The 27,500-nt window shown below is 42.9% G+C and overlaps 3 protein-coding genes across 3 annotated transcripts in view; 2 read left to right on the top strand and 1 right to left on the bottom strand.

Annotated features, from left to right (window-relative positions):
* Positions 1 to 9,864, top strand: part of pah (phenylalanine hydroxylase) — a gene marked incomplete at its 5' end in the record, with an annotated part of 18,906 nt that extends 9,042 nt beyond the window's left edge. Inside the window, 11 exons of the mRNA XM_080851463.1 lie at positions 1,350 to 1,533; positions 3,701 to 3,789; positions 4,516 to 4,583; positions 5,210 to 5,406; positions 5,765 to 5,900; positions 6,361 to 6,430; positions 6,922 to 6,978; positions 7,415 to 7,510; positions 8,955 to 9,088; positions 9,272 to 9,387; positions 9,745 to 9,864. Coding sequence (XP_080707589.1) covers positions 1,350 to 1,533; positions 3,701 to 3,789; positions 4,516 to 4,583; positions 5,210 to 5,406; positions 5,765 to 5,900; positions 6,361 to 6,430; positions 6,922 to 6,978; positions 7,415 to 7,510; positions 8,955 to 9,088; positions 9,272 to 9,387; positions 9,745 to 9,788 — 1,191 coding nt within the window. The 3' untranslated portion in view covers positions 9,789 to 9,864. The remainder of the gene's footprint in view (positions 1 to 1,349; positions 1,534 to 3,700; positions 3,790 to 4,515; positions 4,584 to 5,209; positions 5,407 to 5,764; positions 5,901 to 6,360; positions 6,431 to 6,921; positions 6,979 to 7,414; positions 7,511 to 8,954; positions 9,089 to 9,271; positions 9,388 to 9,744) is intronic.
* A 1,448-nt stretch (positions 9,865 to 11,312) lies between these two features.
* Positions 11,313 to 17,664, top strand: th2 (tyrosine hydroxylase 2; the record flags this gene model as incomplete). Its single annotated transcript, XM_080851729.1, has 12 exons — positions 11,313 to 11,543; positions 11,639 to 11,807; positions 11,948 to 12,036; positions 12,139 to 12,206; positions 12,596 to 12,646; positions 12,941 to 13,086; positions 14,141 to 14,276; positions 14,930 to 14,999; positions 15,439 to 15,495; positions 16,719 to 16,814; positions 16,922 to 17,055; positions 17,499 to 17,664. 12 exons carry the CDS (start codon positions 11,313 to 11,315, stop codon positions 17,662 to 17,664), a joined length of 1,413 nt encoding a protein of 470 aa, XP_080707855.1.
* A 6,980-nt stretch (positions 17,665 to 24,644) lies between these two features.
* nup37 (nucleoporin 37) overlaps positions 24,645 to 27,500 on the bottom strand; it is a 16,535-nt gene continuing 13,679 nt past the window's right edge. Inside the window, exon 9 of the mRNA XM_080851139.1 lies at positions 24,645 to 24,780. Coding sequence (XP_080707265.1) covers positions 24,667 to 24,780 — 114 coding nt within the window. The 3' untranslated portion in view covers positions 24,645 to 24,666. The remainder of the gene's footprint in view (positions 24,781 to 27,500) is intronic.

Below are 27,500 nucleotides of genomic sequence, written 5' to 3'. Positions count from 1 at the left end.
TGCAGTTGTTAGTGCTTTCATAAGCTGTGGTAGTTTGTGGTCTATAAAACAGCATATTAATTTCATGTCTTTCATAATGGATTATAATTCATCCTATTGTACTAGCAATGAATTAATGTTGTATGTTACCTTTCAGACAGACACGGATAACTCTCCCCTGTATAACACTGCAAGCTTCTATCTGCAGACACAACAAGTCTCTGAGCCCTGGACTCCCTGACATGACAGACAGCAATAACCATAGATAAAAGCCAAGGGGAAATGTTCAAAATGCCTCTCTTGGCCAGATGGGTCTGGAAAAACATTGTTTGGTAACTGCTGCGGGATGCAGAACCATATGGGTCTGTTCACTAGCTAGCAAAAACAGCAACACAATAGGATCCAGATGGGTTGAGAGAGAGAGAAGGAGAGAGAGAGAAAGAAGAGGGCGAGAGAGAGTACCACCTCCTTACTGGACCTATAGCAGTGAGCGGCGACGACACTCCCTCTGTCCCTCCAGCTTGCTGGAAATAAAATGCATTTCAGATTTAATGACCACTTAAAGGAAATATCACAATATTTTAGCGTCCTCCACTCTCTGCCGGCTCACTTTAGTGCCATGACCCTGTAGGGACGAGACCCAATTGCTTCTATTATGTTTTTCTTTATCTATTTGACAAATGCTTTTATCCGTGTTTATCGCTTATGCTGACGGAAATGAACACTTTGACACTGAACACAAAGCGGAGAAGTATAACTGTAGAGATGTTTATGTGGCTTGGTGGTCTGTGGAAAGGTCCCTAATTCTCTCTAATTGGTGAATGGAATATCATTCTACTAACACAAAGCCAATCAGTGGCTCTCTTTATTGGTATGCAGTGGGTGACCTGAGGCCAAGTTGGCTCCAAGAATTTTCAGCACCGAGCCCAGTCTGTGGAAATGACACTATCGCCCTCTAGTGGTGACATCATACACTCCACTTCAACAAGTGGTCATTTCACCCTAGGATCGGATGCGATTGTTCGTGAGCAAGACTTTAATCCAAATAAATTAGTTTCACAGTAAAACAGACTTCAGTATTGTGTATTTTCAACTCAAAGGAATGCCATGGTTGCTTGTGAACTTTATTGATACTTGAGCTACTTTTTACTCTAGTTAGCTCATATTTATTGTCAATGCTAACAGTATTAGTAAATCAGTAACAATGCTAACAAACTTCAAATCTAGGGGTTAGGATAGAGACATAAGGAGGCACAGTCAGCAGGACTATTTATTGATCTTACAGAACTTCCAAATACCACAATACAACACTGAAATACTACAAAAGGGAAACAGATAACTTAATAACTCAATACCAATCCCATTGGCAGGAGAAGGGCATCAACCTGACCCACATCGAGTCTCGTCCGGCGCACACGAACAGCGATAAGTATGAGTTCTTCATCAACGTGGACACATCCTGCTCCAAGGCCCTGGACGAGGTAATCGACGGCCTGCGCCTGGAGATCAGTGGGCAAGTGCACGAGCTCTCCCGCAACAAACAGAAGGACACCGGTGAGTGGGTGTATGTGTGTGTGTGTGTGTGTGTGTGTGTGTGTGTGTGTGTGTGTGTGTCTGTGTAAGTATGTGTGTGTGTGTGTGTGTGTGTGTGTGTGCCTGTGTGTGTGTGTGTGTGTGCCTGTATGTGTGTGTGTGTGTGTGTGTGTGTGTGTGTGTGCGCGCGTGCACGCTTTTGTGTTTATGTGTGTGTGTATGTGTGTGTGTCTGTGTGCGCGTGCGTGTGTGTGTGTGTGTGTGCTGAGACAGAGGGAGAGTTTCAGAGACAGAAAAGAGGATGAAAAACAGTATAATTGGGTTTGCAGTAAGAACACAAATGAATGAGCGACACACAACGGCAGCTAGAAAGATCAGAGGGAACCCTGTCGAATAAAAGACATAGCAGAGAATAAGACAGAGTACAGACAGCCTGGCAGCCTGCTAGTCTCCACTAGTTCCACTGTTCCACTCAGCATTCTACTCCAGATGTCATAATGGGCAATGGGCGTCGCCATGGTGATAAATGACCCGTGGCGGGTTATGCAGCCGGCCTTCATGAGTTGTTTCCAGAATCACATTAGTTTAGTTAGCCTAATGAGAACAAACAGACAAGGCAGAACAGTGGAGCTCTGTGTGTGTGACTCCACAGTGAACTGAAGGCAGGGTTAAAGGGCCTTTGGACCGGGCCATCTTTCACCCAGGTTATAGAAACAGCGTACACACACACCGACACACACACACACACATACAGACTTTCGCATGTAAAGAAAATGTAAAAGATTTACATGCAAATGCTCAGCCACACGTACATATAGCAGACGTACATACACTCTCATCCACACACACACATTCATAGATACACACATGCAGACAAAGACATACAAACACCCACAGACACACACACATTGCTCTGAGCTGAGGGCCACGCTAATTTATGGCTGTCGGTTGTGTCCGGCTGAAGACCCTACTGTGTTGTGCCCCTCAGGCCAGACCACACTGGCTAAACCCTCACTGGCCGCCAGACCCTCAGGGCTTTGTGAGGACCATAAATACTGACCGTCTACAGGACAGTGACACACACTTCCTGGTCTGGCCAGTGTCTCTGCTCAGACGCCCTGTCCTGGCGTTCTGTGAGGGCTCACAGAGAGAGAGAAAGAGAGAGATGTGGAGGTCTAACCCATCAACATTAATTTAGTGTTGGCCGGACCACAACCCCCACCCTTCAATGCCAATGTTGTAGATTTGTCTTGATTTGTCCCCGCACTGTCGCCATAGATTTACATTTCAATGAGTTGACAGTGAAAGACACAGATAACACTCAGCAGCAGTTAGATCTGGGGATGCTTTCAGATACAAGAGGACAGTGTTGGAGATTGAGAAGACATAATGTCTCCCTCTTTGTTATGACACCCATTTCAAGTGTGCTCTATGCGTCACCTACTGGAAGCAGGGAGAATGACAGGTTTCGTAACATCTACTTGGACTGGCAGTAAATGTGCAGTGTTACAAAAAAGAAAAAACACAAAACATTGTACAGAAATATGGGAAGGCTGCGTAAGGGGTGTTTACATGGAAACAAACAAACAAACTAGAAAAAATACATTTGGTTCCAGAAAAAAGAAAGAATTCAGACACATTTACCCCTGTGCAGTATATAGGGTGAGACCTAACTCAAGACCTAACTTTTGTGGAGTTCCAGAAATAAACTTACTGCAAACTCAATCAGCACAGTCTGTAGAAGTCTGAGAGTGACTGTCAATACTGACATTGCCTATGCATATCTGCCAGAGGAGATCTAGGAGTCTCAAAGCAACAACAAAAAAACGTCTAATTTCCTTTCCTGCTACGTTCAAAGCTCTACAAACAGCAGTTCTGCAGACTCAGTTCTGTTTATTGTGCCATCTGTTCTGCTTTATTGTTCTGTTTTAAGTTCTACAGACTCAGTTCTGTTTAATTGTGCTATCTGTTCTGTTTTATTGTTCTGTTTTAAGTTCTACAGACTCAGTTCTGTTTAATTGTGCTATCTGTTCTGCTTTATTGTTCTGTTTTAAGTTCTACAGACTCAGTTCTGTTTAATTGTGCTATCTGTTCTGCTTTATTGTTCTGTTTTAAGTTCTACAGACTCAGTTCTGTTTAATTGTGCTATCTGTTCTCACTGTTTTCCTGTTGTGACCTTTTGGAACAGTGCCATGGTTTCCCCATGAGATCCAGGACCTGGACCGTTTCGCCAACCAGATTCTGAGCTACGGGTCCGAGCTGGATTCTGATCATCCTGTAAGGAAGTCTTATGTGTGTGTACATGTGTGTGTGTTGGTGTGTACATGTGTGTGTGTTTGTGTGTGTGTGTGTGTGTGTGTGTGTGTGTGTGTGTGTGTGTGTGTGTGTGTGTGTGTGTGTGTGTGTGTGTGTGTGTGTGTGTGTGTGTTGTGTGTGTGTGTGTGTGTGTGTGTTTGTGTGTGGGTGTGTGTGTGTGTGCGGATGTTTGTTTCTTCCTGTCTGAGGTTCCCTGACGCATGCTTTTGTGTGTGTGTGTGAGTGAGAGAGAGAGAAAGGATCACTGACACATGCGTGTTTGTGTGTACATGTGTGTGTGTGTTGGTGTCTGATTCATACGCATGTGACGCTGAATGCCATGATGCCATGATGATAGCCCACTCTTGGCTCTCTATTGTCATGGTAACGGTTCAGGCCCTGAAGCTGCTGTCACTGCCTTAATTGAGCCCCGGTAATTACATATAATTGCCCCTCTTTCTGAGCGCCATTAAACTCAAATGTATTCAGCATAAAATGCAAAGACGCTACAAAGGCCTCATTTGAATATGTTATGCAGCGGAGGAGTGTATGACTAACACTTTCAAAGGCCTCCCAGGTTCAGGAAATATCACACGATTTATTCGCTCGCACTCAGGCTCAGTCTCCCTCCATCTCAATCCAATGTCAATCCATTGTGGATGTGTCAATCGGGAGATCTGATATTGGTTGGTCTTGTCTGATCCCCAGGGCTTCACTGATCCGGTCTACAGGGCCCGCAGGAAGGAATTTGCTGACATCGCCTTCAACTACAGACAGTATGTGCCCATCCCAGATGAGGGATTTCTTTAGCATTCACTCTTAAGTTATGTGAAGGCCGTTGCCCCATCCAAGCTGTTCCCCAATCCAATCATATTTTTCTCTCACAGAACGACCTACTCGTCTCTCTCTCCAATTCACACACACTCTCTCTCTCACACACACACACACAGACAATGAGCGCCCTACCTCAATTAACCCCCCCCACCCCGACTAAGGCAGTCTGCATTTGCATAGCGGTAAGGCACAGGCCTCGACTACACAGTGAGTGATGAGAAACTCACACACACACTCACTCACACACACACATACACGCACGCAGTAGTCACCTATCAGTGAGATGATCTCACACACCCACCGACTAGTGTGTACATGAACAGCTGTGTGTGTGTGTGTGTGTGTGTGCATACCTTGTTTGTATACATGAAAAAAGGTAAATATATGCATTGAGGTAATTGTTGTGAGTTTACAGTGGTTATTGATGTGATAAGTATATATACATATTAGTAAATGGTTATGCAAATTCAGATGTTAATGGAAATGCGAGGTACTTAGACATGTATAGGTAAATATAAATATAAATGTTTCTGGTGTGTGTGTGTGTGTGTGTGTGTCCGTGTCCCAGTGGCCAGGTGATCCCGCGTGTGGAATACACTGCTGATGAGAAAGCCACGTGGGGGGAGGTGTTCAAAGAGCTGAAGACGCTCTACCCCAGCCACGCCTGCCGTGAGCATAACCGCGTCTTCCCCCTGCTGGAGCAGTACTGCGGGTACCGCCAGGACAACATCCCACAGCTCGAGGACATCTCCAAATACCTGCAGTGTAAGATAGCTTCAGTTCACATACCATCTGTTATCCCTCGCTTCCATTATCTTCCTATGGTGTGAGGAACCATCAGTCAGCATGCAGTCTCTTAGCTCTAGCTTTCTATAGTGTTTTAAGATGTCTTCAGTTAGCGTACAGTCTCTTATCACTAGCTTCCTATTGTGTTAGATATCTTCAGTCAACATGCAGGCAGTTGTCTACATGCAGGGTAGGACTTCAGTTAATCTACAGTCCAATAGCTCTAGCTTCTTATAGTGTAGGGAACCTGCAGCTGACATATAGGCTCAATCTGGACGTACACGCACACACACACACACACACGCAGACTCACACACTCTCTCATTACCTACTCCAGCATGCACAGGTTTCCGTCTGAGGCCTGTGGCGGGGCTGCTCTCCTCGCGTGACTTCCTGGCTGGACTGGCGTTCCGGGTTTTCCACTCCACACAGTACATCCGCCACGGATCCAAGCCCATGTACACCCCGGAGCCGTGAGTAACAGTTCCAGTCGGGTTCCGTGATGTTTTCACACAGCGTGTCATGGCTCGAGGAGGAAGGCTTTTCTTTTTTCTCCAAAGACCATTTGGCTGGCCGATGTAGTTCCTCAGGGCTGGGAAAGAGTTGTTGTTGTTGAGTCTGGTCATGTTGCATTTACCCCTCTTGAGGAAAAGTTCCTCTCTTCAAAATGTGGTCTCTTTAATTCGTGCCTCTCTTAAAATTGGTGTTGGTTGAGGATGTGCCTCTTACAGCATTTCCTCCCTATGTTTCCAATGTTAAATACCACCCCAGTCCAAGGTTTCAGGAATGGGTAAGGCCAAACCATTTTAAAGCTCTGGTACTGAATGACTTGGGAACTCAAGAATCCTTATTTTACGGACCGCCTAACACCTTTCATATCATGTCATCATTTCACAATGGTTGTCATAGTAGCCCCAATCTTCTGTTTCACAGAGATATCTGCCATGAACTGCTGGGACACGTGCCACTGTTTGCTGACCACAGTTTTGCCACGTTCTCACAGGTAAGTGCAGAATCCCTGCAAAACACCTTCATAGACCTTTTAGTCATTTCAACCTATAAACAAACATCGTACCAATTACCAGTACCTGATAACCAACGCCCTTATACGTTAACCACAACTGATTTGTTCAATAGACAAATAATACAAAATGACTGAATAGGTTTTGTGCATGAGAAGCATTTGTGAGATGACTACAGCATTAAGCAGTTTCCAAAGCAGTTAGCATCATCAATAAACAAACAAACTATTTGCTGTATCCAAAGACATATATGGAGACAATAAAACCCATGTCCGCTGTATGCATTTGTTTGGATGCAGCTATTGCAATGAATAGACTAGTGAAAGTGGTTGTGAAATATTGTGCAGTTGGGTATCTGGAAGGACAAAGGTTCTCTGGGACCATTTACTTTGTTATGGGGTAATACAGCGTGTGTCCAGGGCTTAACCTTTTCAGGGTTTATAGCTGTGTAATATCTGTGCTGTCTGTGCAGGAAATTGGTCTGGCTTCCCTGGGAGCTCCAGATGACTTCATTGAGAAACTTGCCACTGTAAGTGTCTTACACAGACTCTTTTCTCATGAGATGTTTTCTCTAAGGCTGTCGCTATGAAAATATATACAACAACATTACAGGTTAAAATGCAAAGAATTCTCATACTGTCACCATTTCATCTAGATTAGACTACCTTATATTGTGTTTTTACACAGGCATGCCTTGATACAAGCCAAGATACAATGGAGATAGTTCTCTATTTTATTCCAGAAAATAATGTTTTTTATTATAATGTAGAAGTCATTTAGGGTATTTTATGTGTTAAACTTTACTCTAAACATACTGTTTTATGGTGTGATTTATAAAGTTAATTTGTTTGATCAGAATCTGTGGGGGCAAAGAGCCAATGAAACCCTGTGTGTGTGTGTGTGTGTGTGTGTGTGTGTGTGTGTGTGTGTGTCTGCTTATTGAGCCTGACTGCTATGTGTTGCAGGTGTACTGGTTCACTGTTGAGTTCGGGCTCTGCAAACAGGGTTCAGAGATCAAAGCTTACGGAGCTGGCCTACTCTCATCTTTTGGAGAATTACAAGTGAGTGTTTGTCTGTGTGTGGGGGGGGGGGGGGGGTGGGATAGTAATTACTTCTGAGGGATGAGAGAGAGAGAAAGAGAGCAAAATGATCTCATGTAATTATCTTATTAAAAAATAAAATCGGATTTTTTTTTAAACAGTCTGTCTGTGTGGATAACACTGAATAATTGAATATCTATTTGAAATTCATTTGAATTACCTAAACATATGCTTTGTATTTACCTATACATTTTAGCCTTGTGGTCTGATGCATCCCCTCTTTCCTTCAAATACACTTTCAGACACAACCGACGCAAATTCAATCAAATTGTATTTATATTTTATATAGCGCCTACCCAATACAATTGTAGACAAATAGAAACAGGCATCTCAGTATTAAAATAGACTCCAAACACCAATTGGGTCGGTTATATGACCTTTTATCATGCCCCACATCTAATCTACTATTTCACTATACAAGATGGCCCCCTACCTCAGTGGTGTAGTCCAGGGTGTACGCAGGTATACCCACTTATTTTTCAGTCAGCATTGCGTATACCCACTTCTTAAAACAGGCATTTATCCTGTGCTGTATGGGCTGCTTAAAAAATAAATAAAGAGTATACCCACTTCTCCAGGGACCACTACACCACTGCCCTACCTATGTGACACGTGCAACCCTATTTTAAAGATAGCAACCTGGTGTTTGGAGACAGTGGGTTAGTGTTCCATCTTGGAGTTCAATGTGTCAGTGGGGGACTGAGCCTGGCTACTAAGTGGGTCATTGGTTCACGCAGGGAAGGCATAGATTGTGTGTGTGTGTGTGTGTGTGTGTGTGTGTGTGTGTGTGTGTGTGTGTGTGTGTGTGACTGGTGATATTGCGGGAATAATGGCCACTGAGGCACACGGTTACAGCACACAAAAACACTCACTCAGTCACTCCCTCACACACCCACACACACACACAATGCGAGGGCAGGAAGTGTGGATCAGTGATATGTTCACTGACAGTGAGAGAGAGAGCCTCATGCTGTGCACTGCATCATCATTGCTCCATTTCCTGTCTATGTGTTCGGCCCGTCCGCTTTTACCAGATTGAGTTGGCTTTCATTGACAAAGTGACAAAAGTGATGTGGGGGGTTTGGTAACTAAGAGTGATGAGGTGGTTTGGTAACTAAGACAGTTGCTTTATGCTCTTTATCAAACATCGGTAGGAGTAGCATGTGTGAAAGTGCTGCTTAAACTTCTAATTCTAATAACTTCTCCTTTGGGAACATCATGAGATTTTAAATTGTATAAAACTACTAGCTAACTAACTTTGGCATGAAAACATGGAAGTGGCACTACTACGTATATGCGTGCATATACTATGTCACCGTTCCACAATACCCTGAGATTTTACCACATTAGATTAGATGCTTTATTTGTAACCATCAGGGATTCTTCTGTCACTCTCCCTCAACAGTACTGCTTGACAGACAAGCCAAACATCCTTCCGTTTGAGCCTGAGAAAACCTCCCTTCAGAAGTATCCCATCACAGAGTTCCAACCTGTCTACTTTGTGGCGGAGAGCTTTGAGGACGCCAAGGAGAAAGTCAGGTAAAAATAAACCATCCAAGCCTAACGTGCAAATCTAACGGGCTCAGCCCTGTAGCAGAACAGAAGCGCTCACAAACTCATGCTATGACGCATTAGAAAGACAATTCAGCTTGGACAATGCACCCTTGGAAGGTTTTACGTTGTCCATCACACCTTATTGGTTTATCTTCTGTCTCCCCACAGGAAGTTCGCCGGCACTATCCCGCGACCCTTCACCGTGCGCTATAACGCCTACACCCAGAGCGTCGAGGTGTTGAACAGCACGCAGCAGCTGCGTAATCTGTCTGACACTATCACAGGTGCGTGGCGGACACATTTTGCAACCATGATAATTAAAGCTTCCTTCAAATGAGAGACATATATCTGGTCACAGCATAGGCTACATTAAAGTCACGACTCAAATGAGCATGTGTTATACAACCTAAAACCAATAAAGTTTTGTTTAGTACGGTTGATCAAAAAAACGTTACATTTGTATTACAAGATCAGAAGCCCGTAGTACCGAGTTGAATTAGTTGAATTTATTTTAATAAACAGAAAGTGATAGACGTTAATTAACATAAAACATCATAAATGGTGAGAAACCGTTAATAATGACTCTCTCTCTCTCTCTTCCTCTCTCTCTTCCTCTCTCTCTTCCTCTCTCTCTCCCTCAGGTGACATGGGCATCTTGTGCAACGCCTTGCGCAAACTGGAGTAAAGATTACGTCGAAATATTGTAAAGATCCGGATGTTGTATTGTGAGGAGTTTCGGAAAATTGTGCGCCCAAAATAATTAACCAACTCTTACCATTTATCCAATACAAGCATGCATCAGCTTCACCGTTTGCAAAGCTTATAGCCTTCTCTATGGTATGATTTTTCACAATGTATTTCTTGTCATCTATTATAATGTAGAATTTGTTTTCCTATTGTAGAGTATTGTATTATGTGACGAGCTTATGTGAACTATGAGAATAGCTTTTCTTACGTGTCCTGCAATATTTCGCAACGCTATCATACGCACAAATATTTGTAAATATACACACTCATATATTACACCTATCATATGCCAATGCATAATTCTGTGGATTGGATGCAAGCAGAAATATTTGTTCATTTGAATGCATTAATTACTCAAGCATATAGAATTAAAACGTAAATTGTTTTCCCTACCTTCAAATGAAGAGGTAGCCTATCTGGCTGTGTCTGCAAGGCTGAGGATAATAACTGTAATTTCACAAATAAGGGGGAGCCAATTGAATTACACCAGAGCTTTATTCATTAGATTACTTCATTGTGCCTTTGATCTTTCGGTAATACTCTAACGAATATATTTACTTTTTCATTGCATTTATTTACAGAAAAACACCCAGCATATAAAACTGTGAAGTAAAGCGCACAAAATGTGTCGAGAAATGATTAGGAATATATTTAGCCTACGTGAACAGATGCCTATTAGACGTCATCATATGTATTTTTTAAATGTCGTAGATAAAATAATTTCAACCAATAATGTGGTATACATAAAATACTTATACTATATTAGGATAGGATTTATTCTGTTAGCAAGCTAAGAAGAATGTTAGTTTGTGCATGCAATGTAACTGATTCAAGAAAATAAAATATTTCTTCACTCTCATGCCACTTTGTATTTTGCCTGTAATTCTCATTTTTATTTCCTCATGTATTTTACAATGTTGCCACGTGTCGTTGCTTTTCATTCGCAATGTCCCTAGCATCGTTGCAAACACCTTTCAGTACCCTGGAGAGCGCCGGATCCGCGTCTTTGTGGCCACTAAAGGACACATTCGTCCGTTTCAACCAAACCCTAGTCATGAGCAATCTATTAACGGTTGCATACTAACTAACATGTTTCACACACAAAAAAATCATTGCAACAAGTTTGTTTTTTTGCATTTTAATAGCTTGACGTTACACATTTGGGGCACCCGGCTCTTTCGGTTACATAAGAAAAGGACTGTATCATCATGACGCACCTAGCTATGAATTCAGACGCGGACTTACGTAGCTAATTAACATAAACACTTTGGCGGGTTTCATATATAAAGATGCAAGTCCATGGTTTTGTCAGAAGCACAAGGCATGCATCATATAGCCTAGGTGGGCCAATTTTACTTTTGCTTACACAGTTACCTGGGTTTAAAGTTTAGGGTCTAGAACGGCAAGGCAACGGATAAACCCAACAACCTCTTCGTCAAAAGTGACAAATACGGCTGTCTGCATGAAGACTGACAGTGTCGTCCAAAATGTGCCCTTCACCGGTAGAAAACGGAGCCTGCTTGATGACGCACGGAGGGACCGCGAGAGTGGGTCCTCTGCTTCGCCAGGACCCTCGCTCGGCGGGGACTGTTGTGTGTTCGAGGAAAAGAACGGGAAAGTTTCGCTACACGTGCTTTTCGCCCTCAGCAACGAGAAGAATTCTGGGTTTTTCAAGGCGGGCAAAGTGTTTGAGGTGAGTCCCTAACATGGAACCAATTTGTCCCCCTTAAATCAGCATATAATGTCCAAAATCAGACAATTCTAAAATTGGGCTTGGTGCGTCTTCAGACCTTTGAAGCCAAACTTCTTCACGTGGAGAGCCGACCCAGAAAGTCAAAGAATACGTCTGACCTGGAGTTCTTCATCAAATGTGAAATACACAGTTCAGACATCGACGTCTTCATCAACTCATTAAAAAGGGTTGCCGAGGATGTGCGGACAGTTTCAGAGGCAAAAGGCAATTACTAATTTACTAATTATTTTTGACTGCATTCGCCTGCACTGGTGACATTGTTATTGTGCACAGTTCATTGTGATGTAGCACATGATCCCAGTGTATCATCACATAAACTCAAATTGTTTTTTTATGTATTGCAGCACCCTGGTTTCCAAGAAAAATAAGAGATTTGGATCGATGCAATCATTTGATAACGAAATTCGATCCGGATTTGGATCAAGATCACCCCGTGAGTATGACTCCAGATCTCCTTCTGAATTACTATACTAAGCAATCTACTGGGGGTTTGGAGCCTATGAGTCAGCTAAGATGCATTGTATTCTCTTTCTAGGGTTTCAGCGATAAAGAATACAGGAAAAGAAGAACATTTATCTCGGAACTCGCATTTAATTACAAACAGTAAGCCCCACCTATTACCCTGTGTTTTAAATTCGTGTTTCGTCTTTATGTTTTGTATTTATTTCATATTTCCATATATTGCCTTCCCGTGTTTGTTTATCAAACAGTTTGACGATGCCTCGAATGGCACTGGCAACATGTTCCCAATAGCAATTAACTCAATCATTCAGTCTTAAGTTATTCACTCTTGAACTACCTTTTTTTTTTTTTTATCTCTCATGATCTCTTTTTTTAATGCTTTGTTTACTTAATTAAAGCAAATAGGCCTAGCCTACTTCCATCTACATCCCGACATTTCGACCTTATGTATTGGTTTATGTATTTAAAGACTTCAAGCGCATCGTTTTAATATTAGTTCACTGAATAGTAATGACATATTTTTTCCGCAGAGGGGAGCCCTTACCCAGAGTAGAGTACACGCCTGAGGAAATAGGCACCTGGTAAGCACCTTTACGGCATCTTCATACGGCGCATGTGGGCGAACGAATAACATGTATAGATCTATAGACGACAGGCGTAGAAATGTGGTGGTCATATAGCAGACATTTAGCGATTAACTTTTTTGTTTTCGTGTTCTTTTCAGCTTAGCTAAAATTAAGGCATTTGTTTAACAACATTCTGGAGACAGATCGTTACACTGCATATCTCGTATGACCCCATCAATGGTGAAAAACTGGCTGCATACCTGACATGATACCGTAAGTGGTCAATTGCTGATTGCTTTGTCCGAACAGGAGACAGGTGTATCGGACGTTGACCAGCATCTACCCCACCCACGCCTGCAGGCAGTTCCAGGACGGGCTCCAGCAGCTGGAGAAGGAGTGTGGCTACGCAGAGGACAACATCCCACAGCTGAGAGATGTTTCCGCCTTCCTAAAAGGTAAACAGGAAGACAGTAACTCTTAGGCCCAATCCCATTTCTAATCTCCACCCCTACCCTTACCCCTACCCCTTGGCTCTCGCCTTTTCAAACGGAGCAATAACGTAGGTGTAGGCGAAGGGCTTGAAACGGTAGCCCTACGAATTGGGATATCCCTTCAACAATTACGTACGTCATCAGTACGCTGCGTCAGCTGTTACGTAACCGGAGAGCGACAGCTGTCACTCACCAGACTTAAACAAACATGGCGCCTGCAGCTGTTGTTTACACAATGCAACATTTCATCAAACAAGTTTTAAAACCATGAATTACAAAGAAAATACTTACATTTGTGTGATGCTTTTCCTGCTGTTTCCGACATTTTTAAAGGGACTCGCGCAATGTTTCTTCTTTAATTCTTTAATCACGGGTTCGCAATGCATTGGGGGAAATCGGTCTCACCCCTCCGTTTGAAGTGTGCCCTCGGAAAATCTCCGTTTGGAGGGGTAGAAAGCCCTTCCCCCACCCCTACATTCCTGTCTTAACGTGAATTGGGATAGCCCTACCCCTACACGTGAACGCGCAAAACGGAGGGGAAGGGGAAAGGCGTAGGGCTAAGGGGTGTAATGGGATTCAGCCTTAAAGCTCACAGGGTGAAGAAGAAATTATGAGAATACTTTTTTTTATTATTATTATTATTATAATTTTTTTTTTTTACTTTTAAGCATCTTGGAGAAAACATTTGGACATTATGTAGAAAACATCATATGCATGCAAGAGATGGTGTTTTACCAGTTATTAAAGTTCCCATTTGGTTCCCTATGTTTACTGTGGGTGAAAAAGTTGGCCGGTTTGAGACCAATTTATACTTGGTGTGTTTCGACTCTTGCCACTGTTTGAAGTCAATTGTGAATAAGCCATCTAGTTTAGTGTATGTGAGGTTAAATCCATTAGAATAATGAATACTGTTTCTAGGCCCTTCACAGATCAAGGCATTTTTTTCACAACACAGAATGTTATCTTAATGGTTTGAATGAAGACGATTAAAGGATTGTGTGTCTGTGTGTTTCCTCAGAGAAAACAGGCTTCCAGCTGCGTCCCGTAGCGGGTCTCTTGTCGGCCCGTGACTTCTTGGCCAGCCTGGCGTTCCGAGTGTTCCAGTGCACCCAGTACATCCGCCACCCCTCTGCTCCCATGCACTCCCCAGAGCCGTAAGTCCCACCTGAGCTCCCAAAACATGTCTGCATGTGCTAGAGATTAGGCAACATGTCTGAAGGTGCTGGATATCAGGCAACATGCCTGCGTGTGCTAGAGGTCAGGCAACATGTCTGGGTGTGCTAGAGATCAGGCAGTAATACGTACATCTATGCGCAACTCTACTTCATTTTACTGTGAGAGATTCTGCTTTTTAACTGCCTTACACTCTCATCTCACAACTCTTATTTTTCTCTGTTCTTTTATCAGCTCATTTGTAAAGCACTCTGATTTATCAATGTGGATGAATTGTGCTATACTGTATAAATAAATGGTATAATCACACCTGAATCCATGCAGAAATATACTTGAAGGTGCAGTCCTTGATTATAATTCAGTACAATTCAAGGGGAAACCTTTCTTGAGATTCCTCTAGTTTTAAGTTATGTGTGGCTCAGACCAAGCAAGAAATTAAGCTATCCAGCTAATCAACAATGTCCCTTCATTATTTGATTATTTGATTGAACATCTTCTACCACGATCGAGGACTGTACCTCTAATATGTCTGTATGTGGTCCGCGTCCATCATTCCATGCAAGAATATACTTCTTGTAATAAAAAAATAAATACAAATAGAAAATAAGTGTTTTTTCTTATGCTTTTTTAACAGAGACTGCTGCCATGAACTGCTTGGCCACATCCCAATGCTCACAGACAATGAGTTTGCCCAGTTCTCTCAGGTGAGCTCAGCTCTATGTGTAAACAGAAGTGGTTATGCGTCGTTATGGCGTATATAAGGGATATTTAAGCAATATAGCATGGAACGTCTCTCGTCCAATCAGAAACAGCTAAATTAAGCGATAGAACCCAATTGCTTTATAATTTTCGCCAAACCACATTTACTTGTGTTGCATTGGAGTTGCATCTACAAATCACAGCCTAAATGAGTGTGTGTGTGTGGGTGTGTGTGTGTGTGTGTGTGTGTGTGTGTGTTTGTATTTGTACATGAGTGTGTGTGTGTGTCACCAGATCAGTTATTTGGAAAGATTTGGCACCAAACCTGTTGCTCTCTAGTGGTTAAAGGCTAAACTCCTCAAGGCATTTTGGACATTAGACATATTGGACATATTTTTGTTTATATTTGTGTTGATTTACACTGACTGAAATTGTATTTGACAGGAAATTGGTCTTGCATCACTGGGTGCATCTGATGAGGACATTGAGAGACTTTCAACAGTAAGTAAAAAAAAACATTCAATACATTAATAAATACATTAAATACATGAATTCACCTTACCAAGAATTGTAACACAGTCAACACATTTATCAAAGAAAAATTGGGGTATACAGTATATACTTTAAATTGCAGTATTCCAGGTTGCTAGATGCTATGCTTGTGCTGACCCCTTGTGGTCATATGATTAGTTGATCCAAATAAATTGTGGGGTGATGGGGAACCACACCTACCAACTCTACCGTTTTCCCCGGGTTTCTCCCATATTCTGACCCATCTACCGCCCCCCTCCCGTTTTGTCATTTCTCCCGGTGATCTCCCCCATTTTAATAATCAAATTAAAATGTTTGTCCAATGTTCTAAAGTTGATAATGTATGAAACGCAATCATGTCATACACAATAAATACACTATACCATTTTCAGCCCATTTGTCAATCTGGCAAACTACGCAGTTGATCTTTCTGCCCAGGCTATTGACGCGCAAAATTGAAACTGCAAGGGAAAGGGAAAATAGCAGAAGGCAACTCCACATGTACCTCTGAAGAAGGTGAATTATGTCATCTTAATAATAGTCATGCTTTTTGCAAAGCTTGTCGTATTGATTTCAACATAGGGCCCGGCAGTAGGGATGACGTCTGTCAAGATGTCAAGTCTCAAAAACATATCCGTACTGCCGAGGCATGAAAGGGCACTCAGGCATTATCAAAATACATCATCATAAATAATAAGTTATTGCAATAGTTAGTTGTTATAATAATAAATAAGTGATTGTGAATACATTCATTGTGAATTATTATTACAGTTACTGTGAATTTATATACTGAACACTACATAATACATAATAAATGCGTTTTCTATAAATACCTATTTGCACAACATCCCTCAAAACCCACCTCTCCCCACCCATTGCCGACGGAATTTGTTACTTAAATGTTGACAGGTATTAGGTGAACCGATTGACAAAAGGATGTACAGTCTAAGACATACAAGGACTGGTTGAAAACCATGTACACAATGATAATCATACTGTGATATTCTGTTACCAGTGAGCACGTGAACATCTAAACCGGAATATGCCTTTAACCAAAATGTGAACCTTAGACCTCCGAATTCAGAATCAGAATCACAAAGATATAAATAAACTCAAAGACATACTAAGTAATAGTTCATCTGTTGTGCATGATCTCAGTCTTCATGTGTAATATTGTGTTGTCTTCATCACAGCTGTACTGGTTCACGGTGGAGTTTGGCCTCTGTAAGCAGAATGAATCAGTGAAAGCCTACGGAGCTGGCTTGCTGTCCTCCTATGGAGAACTCCTAGTGAGTGGGATTCTAGAACACTCTTTGATTCTAAATTCCAGCCGAAATTCCTCCCATGACTGCAAAACTGGAACTCACTGCAAAATTGTCTGTTTTTCCATCCCTAGTATGCTTTGTCGAATGAACCGGAATACAAACCCTTTAACCCAGCGGAGGCAGCGGCCCAGCCCTATCAGGATGAAACATACCAGCCCATATACTTTGTGTCTGAAAGCTTTGAAGATGCCAAGGCAAAACTGCGGTATGTGGATGTGTGCGTTTGTGTCTGTTAGCATTCTGCACATTTGCTTCTTTTCTGAAGAATCTTCTGCTGTAGCATAGTCTGCTAAGCAGGGTGTTGCACCACATATGAGAACAGTACCACTTTGTTTGTGTCCAACTGCACTGGCTCACTTAATATTTTAGTTTCATACTTATTATCCAGTATTATTCTTCAGCCACTTCATTGAAAGACGGGGGGGGGGGGGGGGGGGTCCACCTAAGCTGTTCCAAAAGCCTGAAATATAACCACTGCACACTTTCCAAACAAGTAAAAACACAGTCCTCACAAGGAGTGGGAATAGGTGTCAGGAAGTGTGGCAGTCCAGCAGCGTTTAAGAGCAATCATTCGCTATGAATGGACTACTGCATTTTAACGATGCCACAATGGTCCAAAACTAAATCTGAAACCCTGTTCCTTCACAGGCAATTCTCGTCAACGATTGAGAGGCCCTTCACCATCCGGTACGACCCAATCACCAGCAGCCTGGATGTTCTGGACCAGCCAGGAAAGATCCAGAAGGCACTGGGTCAAATGCATGAGGACCTGAAGACTCTGTACCATGCCCTGGAGAGTCTGGGTCAGAACTGATCTAGGTTCAGAACCCTCTCTGACACCGGGACACATCCCTGGTCATGCTCACACTGAGTGTTGGGACACAAAGAAAGACAATTTTACATTTCTTTCTTTTTCTTACATTTCTTTATTTTACGTGTACTAAGTAATTTGCAAGCCTAACAGTGATCTCATGGCCTTCACTACATTCTTGCATGTTGCTCATTGTTGTTGCATGCTGCTTACTTAACAATGCCTCATAATTGTTATTTGATATAACATTTAACATGTGTATGGAAGAACATGAGGATGAGGATGTGTTTGTGAGTTTGTGATATATATTTTATCATTCAACATATTAAATATTTTCCTCTAAGAAACTATAGGTGTCACATTGTAGTCCATATAAACATGAGCTTTCACAAAGGTTTTTTATGTTATATGTGTGTTTGTTGACAAAAAGAGAAATAAGAGAGAGAGAGAGCAAGAAAAGAGAAAGAAAGAGACAGAGACAAAGAGACAGACTTTTTTTCTCATTATTATCCATTAATACTTATATTATCTTACACATTTTTTTATTCCATTTAAAATGAATATTTTAACTTCTCAAAGTTTGAAACTTTAAGCTTTGGTAACATTGGGCCTCATTCTCGACCTTTTTCTGTAATTCTTCAGAAATGTTTCTTACACGACTTCGCAAAAACAACGTAAGAGAAATGCTTCCGCTGCATTCCCGCACGCTTGAAAATGTGTTCATAAGCAGCCGAAGTCTTCTCAGCTGGGTTCCTTCCGATTAGTTTCTTAGATTGATGCACGTTCTCGTGAAAGTGGATTTGCATACATACACGCCCTGCCAGCTCCTTATTAGGAGACGCAATTTTAGAAACGTGTGCTGTCGCAATCTCCCGAATCCACCTCGTAACAGGTGTTCATTAATAAGGTGGAGATATTGTATTACGTTGAACGTCCGAAGTCCGTAAAACACATTTAAGTAGTCACTTTTTTTTTTTTTAATTTGCAGTGTTCATGTCATTCACATTCAGTCACTTAGCAGACGCAGCGTTTGTCCAAAGTGACGTACAAGGGAGAGAACAGTCAAGCTACGAGCCATATAGACCTAGTGTAACAATAAATACTACCTCGTAGAATTATGAATGTGAAACGTAATTGTTAATGATACAAATATTCTCGTATTTATTATTTTAATCCGAGGATGTCTGTAGAGTTCACGTGAACGCAATCACCAACGGGTTCTCACAAATTCAACCGTTAACCCTTTTACTGTAATACAGAGTTTTTTCAAATGTCATTCCTCAACGCGATTCCTCAAATAACCACAAGATGGCCCATGGAATCGCATTTGAGAAGATTCAGGCAGAGTTACAACTGCTATTTCGAGTTCTGAAAGTTGTCTGAAGTTCAGAAGAAAGCACAGAAGAAAAAACTATGGAGAATGCAAATGTTTTCATAAATGTTTCCGAAGTGGAGTTCCTTCTGAAATCCTTCGGAAAGTCTTCCCAACTGCTGTCGAGAATGAGGCCCATTGACTTTATTTATGCCAATCAAGCATAATTTGATTAGATTTGATGTGATCTGCGAGAGGGAGAGAGATAGAGGGAGAGATAGACAGAGAGAGAGAATGATAGACAGAGATAGAGAGGGAAACTCGCTTCACTGAAGGCCAACCCCCACCCCCCAACCTTTCCAGACCAACTGTTTCCATTTGGGAAGTTCTTGGAACGCCGCTCCTTCACGTTATTAGGCAAAGGGGAAAGCGCTAATTATGAGTGATTTTAGTATCACATTTCCAGCTCTGTATGCCGAGTGCGGCTTGAAGCCCCCGTAGATCAGGACTAGGGACAGACTGGGTCGAGCCGCCTCAGCACGGCATGTCACGACCGAGCAGCACCGGGTTCCGAGGTCATACCTGTGCCTCACATGGCAGAGTGCACCTTGTGATTCACGGCAGGGGCTAAAGTGGTCTTAAGCACTCCCCCCATGCCAAAGGAGGCATAAAACACTGCGCTTGGCGAAGCGACCGGGGACGCCAGTAGTTCACTCCGTATTTTGTCTGCCGGGGAAGCTGTCGCTTTTCCAGTGAAACTTCAGGTTACATTTAATCCCCCATAAAGCTTCTTCCACACGAGGCTCAGCTGAATGTGGCCAGAAGTTCCAAAGGGAAATGGGGAGGGGTGGGGAGAGCTGAACACATCCACTTCCACCGAATGGGTTCACGGTTCCCTGTACTGTAGCTCATCTTACATACGGAGAACAACCTCCCCCCAATCCCCCCCCCTCACGGCCACTCGCTCCCCCTTGCCCCCCCAGCCTCAATCCACAAATCCTCCTCAAAACCACTGCCTGTTATCCAGGAACAGCCCAATCCCCAAACAAATACACGTAACCGAGGCAACAAGATAACTCCATGACGTGTTGCGAGGGCAAAATGCAACGTTGCTCAGCCAGAACCTCGGGTCTAGCCACTAATCCACAGCGTTTGAAGTGGGGCTCCATGGAGGTAAACCCAGTAGCTGCTGGCCTCTGAAACACACTAGCCTCTGACCTGGCACAGTGTCACTCACTACCCTCGGAGAACAACTTCCCTGGCTCTCTGCACCAACATCATAACATCAATCACCTCTACAATTTATTCATGTTGGAATCACTTCAAGCCAAAGCAAATTGCAGTGTTGTGAAGAGCAGATATGTACAGATTTCATTTTTGCCACCAACAGTGTGAACTCCCTGGTCAGCGAACCAGTGACCTGGGTAGTATTAGCCTCTTGCTCTTTTGGTTGGCTACAGGATCACATCATTAGTCTGGCCTGACGTGATGGCATGGCCTGCTGCCTACTGGCAGCGATCTGCAACTGACATGGGGAAGTGTGAATCTACAGCAGAAACAGAAACCCTGATAACAACTCACTCTGAAGTGGTACTATAACACACACACACACACGTTTAACTTTCTTAAGTTTGCTGAGTGGTGTGTTAAAACAGGCGAACAAGTTTTCTTTTAACATTTAAAGTGGAGGATTTCTGTGTATACATTCCAAATTGTTTAATCTAAACTGTCACCCTAAATCCAGCGTTCATGTGTGTTCACCCAGAACTGTCTCCTCAGACCACTCGTGTGTGTTCTCAAATGTTCACAAACAAACTCAAAGCAACCGGTTTATATGGAAGACTTGAAGGATTATATGGGAAACTTGATGGTATAGATGGTAGACTTGGTGGTTTATATGGAAGACTTGAAGGATTATATGGGAAACTTGATGGTATAGATGGGAGACTTGGTGGTTTATATGGAAGACTTGAAGGATTATATGGGAAACTTGATGGTATATATGTGGAGACTTGGTGGAGACTTTCTTGTATATGACAACAACAATAGCAGTGGACTCAGGTGCCAGATCAGGGCCAGGTCAGGGCCAAATCAGGGCCAGGTCTGTTCTTGAGGTGAGCTGCTGTCATTATGAGAGATGTTTCTATTTCACATCAGAAAAGCCCTGAAAAAATAGCTAATCTCCTTGCCTTAGGTTGCATTAGTCAGCATTGGACTGAGCCCGCCGCCTCTGTTCTGAACACCTCGGCTTTGAACACGAGCAGCACGCCAGCTTTTGAGGCTGTAGTGGCGGATCAGGGTTGCCGACTCCCGTTCACTCCCGGAGTTGAAACCTACCCCTGAAGACACTTTGATCCTCCAGGTTTATTGTTTCACCACCGCAAGTAAATGATTCCGAGCACTCGGAAGAGGGTGTGTGCGTGTGTGTGTGTGCGTGTGTGTGTGTGTGTGTGTGTGTGTGTGTGTGTGTGTGTGTGTGTGTGTGTGTGTGTGTGTGGACAAAGTGGTTCCACGAGAAGGAGTGGTCCAGATTTAAACAAACATCGACACCCTAGAACTAGGGTGAACCAGAGTCCGAATATTCTGGTGACCTCTACGTAGGGGTAATCTCTCATGCTATGCTCAAAGCCACCACCAGGGGGCGATCTTGGGTTACCCTTTTAACAGACAGTATTGATTAAGGGAGAGTTTAGGTGACTCATGTTTCTGAGAAAATCCCTTCTAACTTTGTACTTGCACTGAAAGAGACCATTATACCCTTTGGAAACTCTTCAGCAGTGAGAGAGCTCTAGAGCTTGTAGGACAGCACGGGGGTGTGTGTGTGTAAGTGTTTGCGTGGAGTGCTGTGTCGGCGTTTGAGGATGATTTCTCTGTGCCCTTAACATGCAGCTGTTCCAGCTTTGTTTGCGTCCAGCATTGCGAACGTTAGTGACAGACCACAGTGGACTTGTTCAAACACGGCCAGCAGCCCGGGGAGAGCGGTAGCATGTTATGATTGCGGACGGTGGTTTACTTGCAGTGTCCAAGAAACATAAGGTCCTGTCTAACGGGTTTGAGAGAGTGTGGGTCCACCGCCCCGACTACACCCAGCTCCGCCGCCGAGGCCCGTCCCAGTACAATGGGAGCCACTGTTAACGCTTGAACACATACGGTGCATTAATGCAGTGCTGTACACCGTACTGTTCAAACCTGCTGAAGGCTCACAGCCTCGACCCCATAGCTCAACTGTGAGTGAGTGTGTGTATGTTACGTGTTGGAGATAGTGTGTGTGTGTGTGTGTGTGTGTGTGTGTGTGTGTGTGTGTGTGTGTCACAGTGTGTAAGGCTGTCACACAGAGAGATGGATCGAGTGAACTTCCATGACCTCTCCCGATTGGCTGACAAAAGACATAAAATAATAACTTGGTACTATTTTGGCCCATTGCAAAGAGCTGGTGTAAGTTCTTCTCCATTGGCACACACACCAGAAATCAACAGACTCCATAATGGATCTGCATGGCATGGAGTCAATGATCGCTCTGGATGTATCCCTCTGTACCAGGCTGAGCTCCTCAGTGGCACACTCGATTCGCTGAGCACGCCCGATCTAGCCAATCGAAAACATTCTAACCACATTGATTTTGATATGATAGGTCTTGCAGCAGGGACGACCTTCAGCGCAGAAGGGCCTGGGAGCAGGACAGCGTGTCCCAAGCATAGGTGATCACTCTTATTGATCCCTGGGGCAGGGCCATTAGGTAAGCCGGATAGGTGCTACTGAGGGGTCATGATTGTGGTGATGCTATAGCCCAGGGTATTAGAATCATTCTCCCTCCCCTTCCCCTACCTCCCCTCTTCTCTCTCTGTCTCTCCCACTCTCCTGTTCAGCCTGCCCTCTCTTCTCTCCTCTAAGCACACTAGATGAACTGGGAATCGGTGAAATGTACTTTTATTTAGCAAAAAACAAGTGTGTTCAGCAAGTCAATCTGACGAATGATGTGTCCTGTCAAGCGAAAGATGGAAAACATTGAGGCTAGGGAGGACAGTATGACTGAGTGCCCCTGCTGTAATCCATCCTCAACGCCTTTCTCTCTTTCTAAGAATTGCTGGCACACGAGTCACTCTCGCTACAAGTCTACGCGCGCTTGACCTGAGAGGACTTGCGTGTGACATTTGCTCCCTACACGCAAGCTCTGTTCAGAAATACACCTCCTACGGCTCCTATGGTCCTCCGTTCCTTCTCTCTTTACCACACCTCCTATGCTGGGTAAATACTTTGTGTGTGTGTGATTGTAAAGGATTTCGCTTAGACCATTGCTTTACCCTCCATGTCCTAATCGGTTCTGTGCAGACGTCCGTGTACCCCCCAAATTTCTTGTGACTATCACTACCACTACTCCAAGGGCACCAGGCATTTGCAGCTCCAGGCAGACTCCAGAAAGTATAGTAAGGACAGCTATGTGTCCGTGGTGTCCCAGCTGTCCGCGTAATCAAGGCGTAAGTGTGTGCCTATCTGTGGAGGCTGGATCAGATCAGCTGCTCTGGCCCCCTTACATGAATGCTCTGGTCCCACCCAAATCCTCTTCAATGTTAATCAGCAAGCACTACTTTATGCACACATTGTTTTATGTTTGTGTGTGTACATGGATGCTTTTACTGTGTGCATGTGTTTATGTGTGTCTGTATATGAGTGTGTGTGCTTGTGTGCATGATTTTGCTGAATGTGTGTGTTCTTGTGTGCGTGTGTGGGTTCTTGTGTGAATGATTTGGCTGTGTGTGTGTGTTCTTGTGTGTGTGTGGGTTCTTGTGTGAATGATTTGGCTGTGTGTGTGTGGGTTCTTGTGTGAATGATTTGGCTGTGTGTGTGTGTTCTTGTGTGTGTGTGTGTTCTTGTGTGAATGATTTGGCTGTGTGTGTGTGTGTGTGTGTGTGTGTGTGTTGGCACAGCTCTCCTACTTCTACTCTACCCTGACCCGAGCTTTACCCGCCACCAGCTTGGCAGAACATCGCACACGACCGGTGGTGCATTGATCGACGCTTTCGCAGAAACCGACCCTCTTCACAGAAGAGCAGAGTACTGCCCAACACCCCCCCCCCCCAGCCCGATTTGTTTGCCTGGGCACAACCCATCCCATATTGCTAGAGTACACAGAACATACCCCTCTAAATCAATCACACTCAGTCATTCTTCGAGAGCGCACAGAACACACATCCCACCACACACACAAAACTACACAAACAACTGCACACACACACAGTCATTCTTCGAGAGCACACAGAACACACCTCCCACCACACACACAACTGCACACACACATGGTCATTCTTCGAGAGCACACATAACACACCTCCCACCACACACACAAAACTACACACACAACTGCACACACACATGGTCATTCTCCGAGAGCACACAGAACGCAACTCCACACGCACACACACAAAAGTGCATGCACACACACACGGTCATTCTTCGCGAGCACACAGAACGCAACTCCACACGCACACACACACACACAGTCATTCTTCGCGTGCACTCAGAACGCAACTCCTACCACACACACACAAAAAAACACACACAACTGCACGGCTCAATCAAATTAGAGCTTTATTGTTACAACAAAACAAAAACACAAAAGCGTATCAAAATAGACCATCTTCAGCAACTAGCAGTGCAATTATTTGTTCTCAAATCACCGAACCGTTCCTTATTGGTCACATTTCCGTCATCCAGAATGAGAGCTTCCTGTCGCCGCCCGTCACACACAGTGGTAGGCTGCGGTGCCAGCTGAGCCCGCCCCCAACAGAGGATGAACCAATCATCACTGGCTACAATGAAATCAAGAAACATATGGTATAAGGCAGAAATTCACGCAAAACCAGGAAATCCTAGAAATCCTCTAGAAAGGTTATTTGTAAAATATTTCTAACTGCAAGACCAAACTGTTATTCAACTATATCAGGGTTCACACACATTTTGACCAATGGATTTCCATGACTTTTCCATGACTTAAAACCAAATCTCCATGACCAAACATTTTGTGATATCTCTGTGTATACATGAAAAAGTGATAAAATGTATTATTATATGGCAACGACAGTACAAGGATTCTGATTGGCTAATTGGTAGTCATGCCAGCCGCGTATTGACGTTCTAGCCGGTCTGCGGTCTGATAACTATTGTTATTGCACTCCGGTGACATCAATCTTAAAAATGAGTGATACCATGTACCAAGTACTAAACATTACATCCTTAAAAATTAGCGATGTATCAACAGCCATGAGCATGTATTGATAGAATCAGGTCTCCTATTATGAAATTATCTGAGAACAGGAAACCAGTTGAATGTCGTGGTACCATGACAGTTGATGACAGTTGAAGAATAAAGACTCAAGTATTCGCGAACATTTTGATATCGGGTAATACTTTATAGGACTTTGTACAGGTCAGTACAATTCAGATTCAGAAGCAGCGAAAATGTGTTATTGAAAGTGATGATGAAGACTTGACTACTATAGTTTGAAAACCTTGTGTTTAACTGTAAATTAAAGCCATTTAAGCTGAGCCCTGTTGTCCGTTTTCTAGTGATCATTGTAACTTGAAGTTAGCAAGTCATTGCTTGCTAGGCAACACCTGAAACACTGTGTCGTGAGAAGACTTGAGAGCTGAACAAAACGACATGTTTTCTATTTACAATTACCATTTATTCTCAAAATCAAAAGAGTTAAAAATGCCATATAATAAACAACTTACTAACCTCGACCGTTCGGCCATGCAGGTAAATTATCAGACTTCGGCTTTGCCGTATCAACCTCGCTATCGCTCGGTCGATACGTTATGGCCTCAGTCTGATAATTTACCTGTATGACCTCACTCTCGGTAAGTAAGTAGTTAGTATTTAAACTAACAATGACAATTCCAAAGCATATAGTCTACAAAAATATGCAGTTTAAGCTCTGTGTCATAAACTTTGTCATAAGCATTTTGTTAGCATTTGAATATGCTTCCATAGTAAGGTGACCAGATTTCTGAGACAAAATCCGCTGACATTTTCAATTCAGACACGTAAACACCTCCAAAACAGTGTAATGTTTGTAATTTTCTAAACGAAAAATAGGGACTGTCCCCAGAAACCAAACCATTGAATGCTGGGCGTGTACAAAAATCCCAAATTTAAAAAAAATCATTTTGAGATAATGAGGCAGAACACCATCACAGATTGTTGATATGTTAAGAACAAATATCTAATCTTTCCAAAACAGTTAGTTTCATGTTGGTAGAGGCTGTCATTTTTTCCCCTATAGCATGCGTTCCCAAAACCGTGCGTCAGGCATGAAATGGAGAAGTATAAGCAGGAACTGTCCCACTTAACTGAAGAAGAGTGCTCAAGTGCCCTTGAGTTTTGGATTGCACAGCCGCATCATGCATATCCTCTCCTGAAACCCATTGCCTTAGATATTATAGCCATGCCTGCCGCTCAAGCATTTGCAGAGAGAGTGTTCAGTGTTACAGGTGACCTCAGTCGTGGTCGTCGCAACAGAGCCAGAGTCATTTTAGAGAGAAGTGCTTTCCTCAAATTGAACCGGTAGGCTACTGAGGCTACCTAGGCCCAGTTTATACTGGCAGCTTAAATCTGGCCTGAATCAGATCTACAAGCTCCAATGTTGTGATGTGACCCATGTGGAGCTTGTATGTCTGATCTGATGCAGATTCGGGCCAGATTCAGGCCGCCAGTGTGAACCTAGTAGTGGCAAGTTACTTGACTTAGTTGACTTGTATCATTGATTGTACAGATTGTATTGCGCTTCCATGTTGATTCTGTTCGGTTGCCTTAAATATTTGTATTTGCAGAGCTGGTTGCCTTAAAATTTCTGTTTTTATATATCTTTGTTTTGTTTGATCTTTACATATTTGGAAATCCATTCATGGCCATGTTGGGATTTTAATGTCTCTATAACTTGACTTGTGGTTGTGAAACTTGTTTGTTAAGAGTAAGATTACTGTTCCCCAACCCCTCATATTTTAGTAGAATTGCACTAGGAGCCACATTGTGTTCCCCTCCTACTTCATGTGAAGTCAAGTGAGCTTTATTTTTGTTTAATGATATTTTATTGTGATACAATACTCATTGTGTGCCATTGTGCAACAAAATAATAAAAGAAAAGGTAGAGAGAAAAAAGTCGAGGAAAAATAAATAAATCACCTTTTGAATTGAAAGTTAGATCAGTCTCAGTGTGCTTCATTATGATAAATGTATTGGCCTATTAAATAAATACACGCATCTTATGTATATTTGATTTTTGACTAAAACCTTTTGAGTTTTCGTCGGACTAAAACCTTTTGAGTTTTCGTCAGACTAAAACTAGACTAAAACTTTCAAAGATAGAAATGACTAAAATGGGACTAAAACTAAGAAGCATTTCGTCAAAAAGACTAAGACTAAAACTAAATCTAAAATGCCTGCCAAAAACAACACTGATGCCAAAACATTTTCAAGCTTTAATCTTCAAGACCATTCAACACATAGGGACAGTTTTGTATGCAGAGC

The sequence above is a fragment of the Sprattus sprattus genome (genome assembly GCF_963457725.1).
Source record: "Sprattus sprattus genome assembly, chromosome: 14".
Lineage (NCBI taxonomy): Eukaryota > Metazoa > Chordata > Actinopteri > Clupeiformes > Clupeidae > Sprattus > Sprattus sprattus.
This window is presented reverse-complemented; position numbering and strand designations above follow the sequence as displayed.